Source organism: Palaemon carinicauda, chromosome 21, assembly GCF_036898095.1.
Source record: "Palaemon carinicauda isolate YSFRI2023 chromosome 21, ASM3689809v2, whole genome shotgun sequence".
NCBI classification, from domain to species: Eukaryota; Metazoa; Arthropoda; class Malacostraca; order Decapoda; family Palaemonidae; genus Palaemon; species Palaemon carinicauda.
In genome coordinates this window covers 120,899,600-120,914,870 of record NC_090745.1, presented here as the reverse complement: position 1 = coordinate 120,914,870, position 15,271 = coordinate 120,899,600, and the positions used below count along the sequence as shown (strand labels likewise).

Sequence of the window (15,271 nt, the reverse complement as noted above, 5' to 3'; positions counted from 1 at the left end):
TTAATTTTAGATTTTCCTCTATATATTTTATATCTCACCACCTTTATTAGGCCTCTTCGATTAACTTTCCATTTATAATAAACATAAAAAATAAATTTTAATGTTTTGTTTATATGCGACCTTTCCTGAGAGTAGGCGGTCCTAACTTGGAAACCGAAGTTAAACAACGTTGAGCCCTTTCAATCGTAAATAGCTTTTAAAGAGCTAATGATTTAAAACTTTTTAAATGAATATTTTTAATAAATATTTTATGAAAGAATTTCTTTGAATAGTCTTCGTACTGTTTTCAAAGATGAACTAACGTTTAGTTTATTTATGCTACGCAGTTTGCGCTCTATCGTTACGATACAGAGAGAGAGTATCACGGTTTCACTTTGCAGAAAGAGTAAATCAATTCTGACGTTTTGTTCATTCTTCTTTCAAAGCTTAAATGTTTTAAATTCTATTTTAAAGGAACTTTTTAATTGAAAAACCTTTCAGTTTTTTCCTTTGGTCAAATAACATGTTTTTTTGACGAAATGTAATTGGGCTCTTCTCTTAGGTGCGAAATCAAGAGAGAAAGAGAGAGAGAGATAGAGACGGAGGGAGAGAGATGAGAGAAAACGTTCCGTTCAAGCGGGTAACGTTGTTCTCGAGTTACTCTCGTCCCTAGTCTCTGTACGGGGAGTAAGGATAAAACGTTTTTAGTTTTTTCTCGTCCCCAGGCAATGTACGGTGAGAGATTGAAAACGTAGTTTTGAATGAACTAGTGTTTCTTCTCTTCCCCAGCCACTAAATTTTTTTATCTTAAAAGATGTTTACTGTTTTTTTTTTTTGCTGGTAATAATGTGCTTGCATTATACGACTGATTTCGCATTTACTACCTTTTGATGAGGGTAGAATTGCGTGCTTCAGGTAGAAATCAGTAAAAGTTTCGATTTCAGTGAAATAAGTGCAAAACAGAAAATCGAAGTGATAAAATGATATTGCGCAAAGTGTTACAGTGTTGCGTCCGAGGGTTCGTCTGTTCGTGCCTGTCGTTCACCTAGTCCGGGACCTCTTGCAAGCTCCCAAGCCCAGGGGAGAAGTAATGTCGTACGACTTATGGGTTCGAGAGGCCTTGATCAGCGAACAGACGTTTCCCTCTATGGTATCGGGTGTATCTTACCAAGATCTCCCCTACCATAAGGCGAGAGAGACAATTTTCTCCTCGTCATCCGAAGGCTTTTCGCATAAGAAACCTGAAACAAGGTTTCGAGGCCCTTAAGCGAAAGTCAGTCCTTTCAGGACAGGTCCAGCGTCCTGGTTGCAGCCATTAGGACAGCTCTGACCCTATGCAGTCATCGGAAAACTGCTTGCCGCCTAACAAAAGCGTAACACAGACTCCGAGAGAGTTTTTTGTTGGCAAAGTGTTGCGGTCACAGACGTTACCCTCGTCTCTTACCGCAACCATTTCCGTTGATCCTAAATGGGTTGTACGGCAAGACATGCAGAATAAGCTTGCCTCCCTTATGGAAGATTATTCTGCCGATTAGTCCGTTGAGCCTAGCCGTTTATCTCATCGAGATCCTGGCTTTCAGCCAACCTAACGTTCCTTTGTGCGTCCTGTTGACGTTGGCGTAGCTAAGTCACGTCAGTCAGGTTGTTTAGAACCACACTCGATGCGGTCTCGTGTGGATTTTCAGCCACATTTGGACGTTAGGCCACTTGCTGATGCTCCTGTTGACGTTCAGGACGCTCGCTAACAATCGGAGTTGACTTGTTTTGACGCTGTGCGTCAACCTCCGCATTCTAGAGTTGTTTTGACTGCTTAGTCTAGGCAGTCAAAGCAGTCTCGAGTGGACGCTGTGCGTCCTCACGCACCTGTTGTTGTTGAAAGTTCACAGACTGTCAAGCAGTTACATGACGTTGCATCCTGGTCTCTCGCACCTGTTGTTGTTGACAGTTCACAGACTGTCAAGCAGTTACATGACGTTGCGTCCTGGTCCGCTACTAATGCACCAGTGAGTGTGGACTCTGCTTGTAAAGCATTGCCACCACGGTAAGTCTCTCCCTTGCTTGAGACTCAGCTATTATTGGACAAGGTTCCTTTAGATGAGGAAGTTGCTGTTCCCCCTCCTACTGATATTCCCTTGAGGACTCTGTCAGACGGAGAGGAGCCTAAAGCTGCTTTGCCCTCTATGGACTTTAATTAAATCATGCTGATTTTTAAGGATCTTTGTCCGGATCTTTTTGTAACTGCTGCTACTCGTTCGCCTAAACGTCAGAGCTTACACTAGGCCTAGCTACTTCGAAGCCGTTGTTTATAAGCTAGTGCTCTCTCGCTCTCCTAGAGAGCTTTACGTTTGCTATGCGACTGGTTTATCACCAGGAGGAGTTTGGGGGATACAGCCTTTGCTTTCCCTTCTTTTAAACTGGCTTATAGAGCGAGAGTCTGATATGACACGAGAGAAGTTCTCGGCTTGGGAGTTCCTGCCTCTGCCCAGATAGACTTCTCAAATCTCGTAGACTCTCCCTGGCGCCTGGCCAGGAGACGCTCCAAGATTTTACAGGTCAACTTCACAGCTGTTTTCGAGCCTTTGAAGTTTTGCTGTACAATTATGTCATGCATATACAAGGCTTTCAGGGATGGCTCCAATGATCTGACAGCCACGTTCTCTGCAGGGACAAGTCCCTCAGGGATGGCTCCATGATTTGGCAGCCATGTTCACTGCAGGAGTACGTAAGAGGCAAGTGCGCTCAATGTGTTCATTGTCAAGACAAACTTCACGATGAAGTCTACCAGGCTGTCTTGACAGCATTTATGGAAGGCGACTGGATGGTCTCTCTCGACCTTCAGGAGGCATACTTCCACATTCCTATACACCCGGATTCCCAACCGTTTCTGAGGTTTGTTCACAGGAATGTGGGGTACCAGTTTCGAGCTATCGGAGATCAGAGCCTCCCTGTACTTGGACGACTGGCTTCTCAGAGCCTCTTCCAGTCGTCGCTGTCTGAAGGATCTCAAGTGGACTCTAGATCTGACCAAGGAATTGGGACTCCTAGTCAATTTGGAAAAGTCGCAGCTGGTCCCATCCCAAACTATTCTGTATTTAGGGATGGAGATTCACAATCTAGCTTTTCGGGCTTTTCCGTCGGCCCCCAGAATAGATCAAGCCCTGCTATCCATCCAGAAGATGCTGAAGAAGGAACGCTGCTCAGTCAGGCTGTGGATGAGTCTGATAGGGACGCTGTCATCCCTGGAACAATTTGTATCACTAGGAAGACTACACCTCCGTCCTCTTCAATTCCATCTGGCTTTTCACTGGAAAAAGGACAAGACGCTAGAGGCGGTCTCGATCCCGATTTCCGGAAAGATAAAGTCTTGTCTGACTTGGTGGAAGGACAATGTCAACCTAAGAGAGGGTCTTCCCCTAGCTGTTCAGACTCCCAACCACGTTCTCTTCTCGGATGCATCGGACTTGGGCTGGGGCGCGACACTGGACGGTCGGGAATGCTCAGGTCTGTGGAACTCGAGTCAGAGGAGCATGCATATCAACTGCAAGGAGCTGTTGGCAGTTCATCTGGCCTTGAAAAGCTTCGAGTATCTCCTTCGAGGCAAAGTGGTGGAAGTAAACTCGGACAACACCACGGCCTTGGCGTACATCTCCAAACAAGGAGGTACCCACTCACTGACGTTGTACGAGATCGCAAGGGACCTGCTCATCTGGTCAAATTAAGGTCAAGACATCTCCCTAGTAACGAGGTTCATCCAAGGCGACTTGAACGTCATAGCAGATTGTCTCAGTCGGAAAGGGCAAGTAATTCCAACCGAATGGACCCTCCACAAGGATGTGTGCAAGAGACTTTGGGCCACTTGGGGTCAACCAACCATAGATCTCTTTGCAACCTCGCTGACCAAGAGGCTTCCAATCTATTGCTCCCCAGTCCCGGACCCAGCAGCAATACATATAGATGCCTTCCTCCTAGATTGGTCACATCTGGATCTCTACGCATTCCCACCGTTCAAGATTGTCAACAAGGTACTGCAGAAGTTCGCCTCTCACGAAGGGACAAGGTTGACGTTAGTTGCTCCCCTCTGGCCCGCGAGAGAATGGTTCACCGAGGTACTTCGATGGTTAGTAGACTTTCCCAGAAGTCTTCCTCTAAGGGTAGACCTTCTACGTCAGCCACACGTAAAGAAGGTACACCAAAGCCTCCACGCTCTTCGTCTGACTGCCTTCAGACTATCGAAAGACTCTCGAGAGCTAGAGGCTTTTCGAAGGAGGCAGCCAGTGCGATTGCTAGAGCAAGGAGAGCGTCTACCATTAGAGTCTACCAATCGAAGTGGGAAGTCTTCCGAGACTGGTGCAAGTCAGTTTCTGTATCCTCGACCAGTACCTCTGTAGCTCAAATAGCTGATTTTCTCTTATACCTGAGAAAAGGACGATCCCTTTCAGCTCCCACTTTCAAGGGCTACAGAAGCATGTTGGCATCGGTCTTCCGGCATAGAGGCTTAGATCTTTCCAACAATAAAGATTGCAAGACCTTAAGTCTTTTGAGACCACCAAGGAGCGTCGTTCGGCTACCCCTGGATGGAATTTAGACGTGGTACTAAGATTCCTCATGTCAGACAGGTTTGAGCCGTTACAATCAGCCTCCCTGAAAGATCTCACTCTTAAGACTCTTTTCCTGGTATGCTTAGCCTCGGCTAAAAGAGTCAGTGAGATTCATGCCTTCAGCAAGAACATCGGATTTTCGTCGGAAAAAGCTACTTGTTCGCTACAACTTGGTTTTCTAGCCAAAAATGAGCTGCCTTCTCGGCCTTGGCCTAAATCTTTCGATATTCCCAGCTTATCGGAGATCGTAGGCAATGAACTAGAAAGAGTCTTATGCCCTGTTAGAGCTCTTAAGTTCTATTTAAAGCGTACTAAACCTTTACGAGGCCAATCTGAAGCTTTATGGTGTTCAGTTTAGAAACCATCCTTGCCTATGTCAAAGAATGCTTTGTCATATTTTATCAGATTGTTAATACGAGAAGCTCATTCACATCTGAGTGAGGAAGACCGAGCTTTGCTTAAGGTGAAGACGCACGAAGTTAGAGCTGTAGCAACTTCCGTGGCCTTTAAGCAAAATAGATCTCTGCGAAGTATAATGGACGCAACCTATTGGAGAAGCAAGTCAGTGTTCGCGTCATTTTACTTGAAAGATGTCCAGTCTCTTTACGAGAACTGCTACACACTGGGACCATTCGTAGCAGCGAGTGCAGTAGTGGGTGAGGGCTCAACCACTACAATTCCCTAATTCCATATCCTTTTAATCTGTCTCTTGAAATGTTGTTTTTTATGGGTTGTCCGGAAGGCTAAGAAGCCTTTCGCATCCTGGTTGATTTGGCGGGTGGTCAAAGTCATTTCTTGAGAGCGCCCAGATTAGGGGTTTGATGAGGTCCTGTTGTATGGGTTGCAGCCCTTGATACTTCAGCTCCTAGGGGTCTGTCAGCATCCTAAGAGGATCGCGAGGCTCCGTAAGGAAGACGTACTTATAAGTTAGAGTAATCGTCTCAGTCGACTTCCTTACCAGGTACCTATTTATTTTGTTTTTGTTATTTTGATAACTTCTAAAATGAAATAAAAACTCTTAGCTCATAAGATGTAAACATATTTAACTGGTCTCTACCCACCACCCTGGGTGTGAATCAGCTATATATATATTCACCGGCTAAGTTAAATATTTAAAAATGATATTTTAATTATAAAATAAATTTTTGAATATACTTACCCGGTGAATATATAAATTAAATGACCCTCCCTTCCTCCCCAATAGAGACGCAGTGGGATGAGAAGAAATTGAGTCTTTGTTTACGTTGAGTATGGTATCTGGCCGACAGTTGGCGCTGATGGGCACACCCGCAACCTGTATAGCGATCGCTGGCGAGTTTTTTACAGTTTTTTGTCTGTCGAGCAACAGAGTTGCAGCTATATATATTCACCGGTTAAGTATATTCAAAAATTTATTTTATAATTAAAATATTTTTTTTTTTTTTTGCATATTTTTGATAACCTTATGAAAACTTCAGGCATTTTCCAAAAGAATGAGACTAAGCTGACCCCTCTATGACAGAAATTAAGGCTGTTAGAGCAATTTAAAAAAAATATATTGCAAAATGTGCTTGAAAAAGAAAATGCCTGCGGGTTAAGGGTTGGGAAGTTCCAAATAGCTTGGGGGTAAAAGGGTTAAACTGCTCATGATAATGATAAATACAGTGTATCGGTCATTTCTGCTTTAGAACCAGGTATTTGTTGCAATGTAAGAAATACTATGCTCCAACATTATATTGCATCAGACACAAGATCAAATAGTAACACACAGCTGTGATGGAAATTATTCTTGAAGGCCAAGATTTAACCAAAACTTTGTGGTGGTTTAGATGTCTACTGCATCTCAAAATGTAGACTTCATTTCTCGGGAAAATTCATATAATATATAAAATGAAATCTTCCCTTTGGCCGTGAATTCCTCATTCTTAATTTTCACAGCAAGTACAAGCCCTACACAGTCCTCTCAATTTTTTGTCATTTACTAATTAAATGCTGTTTTTTACCTTCAGTCTCGCTACATTTCATCCTGGCTTTTAATAACTTACTTTCAATTATGTCAAGATCATTCAATTTATATTTTTCTGTTCTCTGTAGAATTATAAAGAACTGTTCTTATCATTTCATTTTTTTCGATCACAATTTACTATATTTGTTATTTTTCATCATACACTTTGATTTTCCAAAAATGTTATTCTTAGTTCTGCTGAGATTATACAGTAATTCCATTCTCACCAAAACTTTTTTTTCTTCATTTGACCATGTACTGTACATCAATGTCTCTCTCACCACAGCATTTATAAATTGCTTTAGTCCTTTGCCCAGTCAAAATTCCTGTCCTGTTTCTCTTTTTAAAGCTCTCTCGTCCCATCACATTAAAAGTACAGTAATTGTATATTTCAATATGCCCATTTAGGTGTCATCTTAATATATCCTTCAACTATAACACTTCTGTTATAACATCTTAAAACAATGTGAACAGCTAAATCAATTAAAGAAAGTTTCTTAGCATTTCTCATCATTTTTATAGTATGCAATTATTGAATATTTTAATATTGCAATATATCAAGAAAAAAAAAATTCAACAAAGTATTTCAAATCTTTGGTTAGTTGAACCCCATAATAATACATTAATGATAATCCCTGTAATATCTGCAACCTGCTTTTAAATTTTACGTAATGAAAATTAGTTTTTGTTTTATGTTTATAATGTTTCAGTATGTACATGTTTTGTTTTCCTTTTCAGTCATCTTTGCTGCTGCCATTCCAAACATTGGGTTGTTCATCTCTCTTGTGGGGGCCGTGGCATCTTCCACTCTTGCCATCATATTTCCTCCAATCATAGAAATGGTTACATTTTGGCCCAGGTAAGATAAGATACTTTATACTTTTAGTATTTATATAAAATTGTTTTTATAGTGACATTAATATTGTCAAAATTGATATATAATGAAAGTTATTGATAAAGTAATGTTTGTTACGGATTCTTTTTTTGTGCATACGATTGCAAACTTATATATTCTTTTTTGTGCATAAAATTACAAACTTAATCTTATAAGTCATAGAAAGCAGAGCTTCAAAATTTCATTTGTTTCCTAACCGAAATACAAACCACGCTATTTAAATAGGGTATTACTTTCGGCGTAGCTGAATGACGAGCCATTAGATTTTTAACGAGGGTTAACTAATCCCTCGCTAGTTAGCGTGGGGTAGGGGAGCGGTAGCTAGCTACCCCTCTCCACTCACACACTTCACTTTTGGCTCGGGTGATGGTCAGACATGTCTGCTCTCACCCTCGCATTGACAGCCTTAATCTTTTTTGCTTTCTCTTTCAGTTTGTTTGTTCCGTAACCGAAATACAAACCACGCTATTTACATAGGGTTTACTTTTGACGTAGCTGAAGTGACGAGCCATTAGATTTTAACGAGGGTTAAACTATCCCCGCGCTAGTTAGCACGGGGGTAGGGGAGGGGTGGGAGGGGTAGCTAGCTACCCCTCCCCCCTCCACACACCGGTGAGCTGCCTCACTTCACTTTTGGCTCGGACGATGTATAGACGTTTCTGTCCCGTTCTCGCGTAATGACAGCCTTAATTTGTTTGCTTTTTCTTCCAGTGTGTGTTTGTTTGAAGTTGGCCTCTACCTTTGCTTCCCATTATGCGGAAATGCCCCGGACTTCCCGATCGCCCCTGTGGAACTTTTATGTCAGCGGTCGAGACGGACCCTCACACCTTGTGCCCGTTCTGCGGAGGTCAACGGTGTGATAAGGATAAAGTGTGCAGGGAGTGGTCTACCTCCCAGTGGGAGAGGTTTTCTCGGCGACGGAAGAAGTCTAAGCGAGATCTTTCTCCTTCAAGTGTTTCCTTGAAGAAGGAAATTCCAAGGACTCTTCTTCTGTTGCCCGAACCTCCTCCGAAGCTCCCACTCGATCGGTCTCTCGTGAGAGGCCGTCGAGTGGTAGCGTAGGCCGTTCTTTTGTTGACCGACCTCGGGGTTCGGGAGAGGGAGTTGCCTCCTAAAGCGAGGCAGCTCCTCCTCCTCCTCCAGGGGAGAATTTATTTGTTTCTGTTTATAATGATGCTTTATTGCAGCTTTGGGCATCCTTGGGACTTAAGGGTTTGCCCTCCAGGGAAGCCCTGTTTGTCTTGATCCAGTTGGGCGCAGCTGTCAAACAGTCGCCGGTGATAGCGGAGGTTGACCCTCTGTCTATCGTCGACGTTGTTGTGGCAGAGGCTTCTGACGGGTCGGGCCAAACCCCTGCCTTGGGTGCTGATGTTGTTGAAGGCTCAGTTCCACCCTCCGAACATCCTTTGAGGGAGGAGCTGAGTCCAACGGTCTCTCCTGCTGGTGATTCTCCCCCTCGGGGGAGTTCACTGACAGAGACTCCTCTTTGGAGGACCGACGATGGTGTTCCTGCTCCCAGAGGACGTATCCGTCGCAAGGCTCACCCTCCTCTTCGCCGAAGAGGTCTTCCTTCTCCCCACAAGGGAGTTAGGAGGCACCTCTTTGGCTCCTCGCCCTCGCCGTTCCCCGCAGAGGATCCTCCTCGTCGTGAGTCGACCATTGCAGTCGCATCTCTGGACCTCTCTGTAGATTGTTCGCGATCTCCTACGCCTGCCAGACTTGCTGACCCTCCTTCACCGTTTGTGGCAGCTGATGCGCAGAGGGCGCCCTCGCACCCCGTTATCCAATGGGCACCGGTCCCTTCTCCCACCTCCTCATGTCCAACAGAGGAGGTATTTTGAGATCATGGAGGAGTCTTTTTTAGCTCTTCCACTCCACCACTCTGTGGAAGAGCTTACCAGGGGAGTTTCTCTTGAGAGACACTCCAGCCAGCAAGTGACATTTTCGGCAACAGAGATCCTGGCTGGATGTCTGGCTGGGGTCTCTGGGCATCCTGCTGCGATCCGAGGATCTGTCCAAGGAGAGCACCAGGAAGGCCCTGGAGACCTTCCTCCTTTCAGGCACACGCACCATTGAGTTTCTGGCCCACCAAGTCTCGAACTTGTGGGCAAACTTGATCCTGAAGTGACGTGATGCGGTGACCGAGGATTCTCTTCTCCAAAGGGCTCTTACAACAAAGCCCTACAAACCTCCAGCACCTCAACAACCTCGCCAGTCCAAGACGACGAAACCGGCAGCGGCAGCAAAGACGATGGTGTCCAAACAGCAGCCCTTTCCTGTCAGAGACAAGAAGGGCAAAAAGTCCTCCAGGGGAGGCAAGAATCCTAGAGGGAGCGGCCAAGGCCGCAAACGCTAGGATTGGCAATTCCCCTGCGTGTCCACCAGTGGGGGGATGCCTGAAAAGTTGCGCATTCAGGTGGCAGCAACTCGGGGCCGATTCCTGGACGATCTCCTTGATCAGTCAGGGATATCGCGTCCCGTTCATAACATCTCTTCCTCCCCTGACAGCGAATCCAGTGTCATTGAGCTCCTATGCCATGGGATCGGCAAAGGGGCTAGCCCTACGGGCAGAAGTCGAGACCATGCTGAAGAAGGATGCTCTCCAGGAGGTCGTCGACGGCTCCCCAGGCTTCTTCAGTCGACTCTTTCTTGTAAAGAAGGCGTCTGGAGGCTGGAGACCAGTCATCGACCTATCGGCTCTGAACAAGTTTGTCAAACAAACTTCGTTCAGCATGGAGACAGCAGACACGGTCAGACTTGCAGTGAGACCGCAAGACTTCATGTGTACACTGGATCTGAAGGACGCGTACTTCCAGATCCCAATCCATCCGTCTTCCAGGAAGTACTTAAGATTCAGCCTAGACAACAAGATCTACCAGTTCAAGGTGCTGTGTTTCGGTCTCTCCACAGCACCCCAGGTATTTATCGTGTTCACCCCGATCTCTTCATGGGCACACAGGATCGGCATCCGTCTCCTCCGTTATCTGGACGACTGGCTGATCCTGGCAGACTCGGAATCGACCCTTCTTCGACACCGAGACAAGCTTCTGGGAATTTGCCGAGATCTAGGGATCATGGTAAATCTCGAGAAATCTTTTCTGCTTCTATCTCAACGACTGGTATATCTAGGCATGATATTGGACACCAATCTCCACAAAGCCTTTCCATCAGACGACAGGATAGTAAGGCTGAGGAGGGTGGCAGATCCTTTCCTCAGATGAGAAGAGCTTCCATCCCAATCGTAGTTACGTCTCCTAGGTCACCTTTCCTCCTTGGCCCGTCTAGTTCCAAACGGCCGCCTCAGGATGAGATCCCTGCAATGGCGGCTCAAGTTCCGGTGGAATCGAGGCCACGATTCCCCGGACATTCTGGTCCCTATGGGTCCTGCGGAACAGACAGACCTTCAGTGGTGGGTGACAGACGAAAACCTCCGAAAGGGAGTGGATCTTCTCATCCTCCCCCCAGATTTGATGCTATTCTCAGACTCTTCAAAAGAAGGGTGGGGTCCCCATGTTCTGAACCATAGGACCTCAGGCCTATGGTCAGAATCAGAAAAGTGCCTCCACATGAATCTGCTAGAGATGAAGGCCGTATATCGGGCACTTCAACAGTTCCAACAAACCCTGGTGGGCCACTCCGTGGTGGTGATGAGCGACAACACCACGGTAGTGGCTTACAGCAACAAGCAGGGAGGTACCTTTTCACAACAGCTATCCCATCTTGCAGTAGAGATACTGAGATGGACCGAAGTCCACTCGTTTCCACTATCGGCTCGCTTCATTCCAGGCAAAAGGAATGTGCTCGCCGACAGTCTGAGCAGAGCATTGCAGATAGTGAGTACCGAGTGGTCTTTGGAGCCTCTAGTAGACAACAAAGTCCTGACTTTGTGGGGTTCCCCGACGGTGGATCTGTTCGCGACAGCCTTGAACTTCAAGCTTCCACTGTACTGCTCCCCAGTCCTGGACCCCAAGGCACTCTGGCAAGATGCCTTCCAACAACGGTGGGACAACATCGACGTTTACGCCTTCCCACCGTTCTGTCTGATGAGAAGGGTGCTCAACAAGACCAGAATATCGGTCAACCTGTCAATGACTCTAATAGCCCCGCTATGGCATCATGCAGAGTGGTTCCCGGACCTTCTGCAGCTCCTGACGGAACTCCCGAGAGAACTTCCTCCGCGACACGAGCTACTCAGGCAACCACACTGCAACATCTTCCACAAAGCCGTAGCATCGCTTCGGCTTCACGCCTGGAGACTATCCAGCATCTCCTCACAGAGAGATGCTTTTCGCAACAAGTTGCGGAAAGGATGTCTCGGCACCTGCGAAAGTCATCCGCAAGGTCTACCAGGCGAAGTGGAGATTCTTCTGAGGTTGGTGTCGTGGAAGGGGTATCTCTCCCCTCGATGCCACTATTCCAGCAATAGCGGAGTTTCTTGTGTATTTGCGGGAAGAAATGCGCCTTTTAGTCTCGGCAGTGAAAGGCTATCGCTCAGCCTTAATCCTGGCCTTCAGGCTGAAAGGAATGGACATTTCCTCCTCGCTGGAACTTTCTCTACACATACGAAGCTACGAGCTTACCTGCCCTCAGTTGGAAGTGAGACCTCCTCCATGGAACGTGGTTCGAGTCCTCAGGTCTCTTAAGAGACCTCCGTTCAAACCATTACGCCAGGCTTCTGATCGTCACCTGACTTGGAAGACGGTGTTCCTACTCGCATTGTCCTCGGCCAAACGAGTCAGCGAACTTCATGGTCTCTCGTAGGACGTCGCCCATTCAAGGGGATGCGGGGAGGTAACGTTCGGGTTCGTCCCTGAGTTTGTGGCTAAGACTCAAAATCCTGGGATTCCGGACCCACGGTTCGAATCCTTCCAGATTTCGAGTCAAGGTTCTGTAACAGATGACCCAGACCATCTCCTACTGTGCCCAGTAAGGAGTCTGAGGCTCTTATCTTAAAAGAACAGCTGTAGCTCGTCCTCGAGTGCGAGCATTGTTTGTGAGCATAGGAAGGACGAAGAGGAGGGTCACTAAGAACCCCATCTCAGCATGGATTCGCAGGGTCATCCACCATTCCCTGAATCCAGACCCTCCTCCGTCACGTCGCCCTAGAGTGCACGATGTCAGAGGCATCGCTACGTCCCTGGCATTCAAGAGAAACTACTCAGTGACGCAGGTTCTACAAGCTGGGGTCTGGAAGCGTCAAACGACCTTCACAGCCCACTACCTGCAGGACGTGATCCACAGGAGGCTCGATACGTTCTCTATCGGCCCTGTGGTGGCTGCACAACAGCTGGTCTAAACCTCAGGCTCCTTAATGGACAAGTAGCAGAAGGTTGAGGGCATTGTTACCCGGTTTTAGTCTGCATGAATGAAAAAGTATGCCTGGCCCTTACTCTTTTCTTCATCCTCCCCTCTCTTGGGGAAAGCAGCATCCTGGTTCTCTGCACAGCTGACCTCAAACCACTGCAGGTAAACCATGCTTCCTTGTGCTCCTAGTATTAAGATAATACTGTCGCGTCCCCCATACCCTGACGAGGTGGTATTGGGAACGTCCTATCCTAGAATTCCATCTAAAGGATTCCAGGTCAACTTCCTAGGACCAGTCACACTTCATTCCTTCACACACAAGCTTACGTAGGCCGCACGTTCCTTGCCGAGCAAGGGATTTGCGAGGTGCAGGGACTCCTTATCTCGAGTGGTACACACTCGGATTCTGAGTCCCCGGACAAAGCCAAAGCCAGTAAGGCTGGGACTTACCACCCTACCTAAGGTTTAAGTCACCCTATTTAAATAACGTGGTTTGTATTTCAGTTATGGAACAAATGACAAATTCGTAGATAATTTGTATTTTTCCTAACCATAAAAACCTTAGCTATTTAATCATACTTGCCCGCCAGCCTGCTCCCCCGTGAAGTCCTACCTCTAAGCGAAGTGAATCCGTTCACCGGTGTGTGAGGGGAGAGGGGTAGCTAGCTACCCCTCCCCTACCCCCCGCTAACTAGCGATGGGGTAGTTAACCCTCGTTAAAAATCTAATGGCTCGTCATTCAGCTACGCCGAAAGTAATACTCTATTTAAATAGCTAAGGTTTGTATGGTTTGGAAAAATACAAATTATCTACGAATTTGTCATTTTAAGTGTTATGAAAGTGTTCTTTAGGATGTTCTAATCTGCAGTCCTAGGTTCATATGATTTTCACAGCTTGACCCATCTGTAATTTTCGTCGTCGTCGTCGGCGCCCACTCGTGTCCGAGTATTGGGTTCTGTCGTTAGCCATCAGCCTCCTATCTGTGGGGTGGGTGCTTATGTCTGATGTGGCTGTTAAGTCCTAGTCTGTGGTGGAAGAGTCGCGGACAGTGTTCACAAGGGAGGGTAGGTGGTGGGCGGGGCTGTTCTAATCGCTCTCTCCTTCTTCTCCTAGCCTCCTCATTTTGTCTCCTCCTCTCCTCGAAGTCCACGGTGCCATGGTGTACTGTACTCCTCCAGGTTTTCCTGTCCCTGGCTGTTTCTTCCCATGAGGAAGGATCGATGTCAGTTAGAGCCAGGGTGCGCTTTAGTTGATCTTTATAGCGCATTTTCGGGGCTCCTCGTGGTCTGGTGCCCTGGGTCAGTTCTCCGTAGAATATTTTCTTTGGGAGCCTAGATGGATCCATCCTATGCACGTGTCCTATCCAGCGGAGGCGGTGGTGGATGATGGTGGCCTCCACGCTGGTCAGCGAGGCACGTTCTAAGACTTCAATTTTGGTGGTGTGGCTCTCCCAGGGGATTTTCAAGATCTGCCTCAGTTTCATTTGTTGGAAGCGTTCTAGGATTTTAATATCGTTTCTATATAGCGTCCATGTTTCACATGCATACAGGAGCGTGGAGAGGACTACTGCCCTGAACACCATTATTTTGGTGGTCATTGTCAGTGCGTGGTTGTTAAATACGCGGCAGTTGAGTCGGCCAAAGGCAGAGTGGGTTGCCCTGATCCTGTTCTCCACGTCCTTTTTGCTTGTGGGATCCGATGTTAGGATGCTCCCTTGGTAGGAGAACTGGTCCACCTGTTCTAACGGTTGGTCATTCACTGTGGTATTGAAGTTGGGGAGCATCAGTCCTGGTGGATGTTGGACGAGGGTCTTGGTTTTGTCTATCTGTAATTTTAATCTTCAGTGAAATCCCTTAGTTTTGCTTTAAAAGTCAATTATGAACAGCAGAAGTAAAGGAACAGACTATTGCACTGCTCTTGTGCAATGTCCTAGAGACTAATTAATAGCTGCTTATGACGTAGCAAGTTGACCAGTCGGTCCTCAGACACCCTACCCGAGATCACTTTGCAGTAAAGTCTCGAGTATCCGTGGAGCATGTTAAATTTTGAATAAGATCCTTGTGTTGCGAGTCACTTACAATTTTGGCTTGGTTATCTTTAGGAGCGTCTTATGGAATCTTATTTCTTTATTTGATACTGAATTTGCCACCTCCAGATAAGTCAGTGGTTTAGCTGGAAACTTTTCTTTTTATTAGTCCTTTCTACTTGGGCCTTTGGCTATAATTGCTCTTGTTCTTATTTGTTCAGCATGGATGACCATGTTAAGCACATAGGACTTACTACTCAGAATGTAGTCATTAGTTCCTTACTTGATAAAAGAATACTTTTACTTTATGGTAAATGATCAAATGCAATGTTTCTAACCACATTCATGTACTCTAGTGATTTTGAAACAGTACAATCCGTTCCAGTTAGCAACAAATATCATTGACTTCCATAATGGTGGCTGCAATATCTAAATTATAGCCCCATAGAGAGAAGAGCACAGTCTTCAAGAAATTTTTAATTGAG

The 15,271-nt window shown here is 46.2% G+C and overlaps 1 protein-coding gene and 1 long non-coding RNA gene across 2 annotated transcripts in view; both read left to right on the top strand.

Annotated features, from left to right (window-relative positions):
• LOC137615448 (uncharacterized) overlaps positions 1 to 15,271 on the top strand; it is a 53,855-nt gene that overhangs the window by 18,310 nt on the left and 20,274 nt on the right. The gene's annotated exons all lie outside the window — the stretch shown is intronic.
• LOC137615447 (proton-coupled amino acid transporter-like protein CG1139) overlaps positions 1 to 15,271 on the top strand; it is a 51,177-nt gene that overhangs the window by 15,632 nt on the left and 20,274 nt on the right. Inside the window, exon 9 of the mRNA XM_068345325.1 lies at positions 7,300 to 7,420. Within this exon, the coding sequence (XP_068201426.1) occupies positions 7,300 to 7,420 (121 nt within the window). The remainder of the gene's footprint in view (positions 1 to 7,299; positions 7,421 to 15,271) is intronic.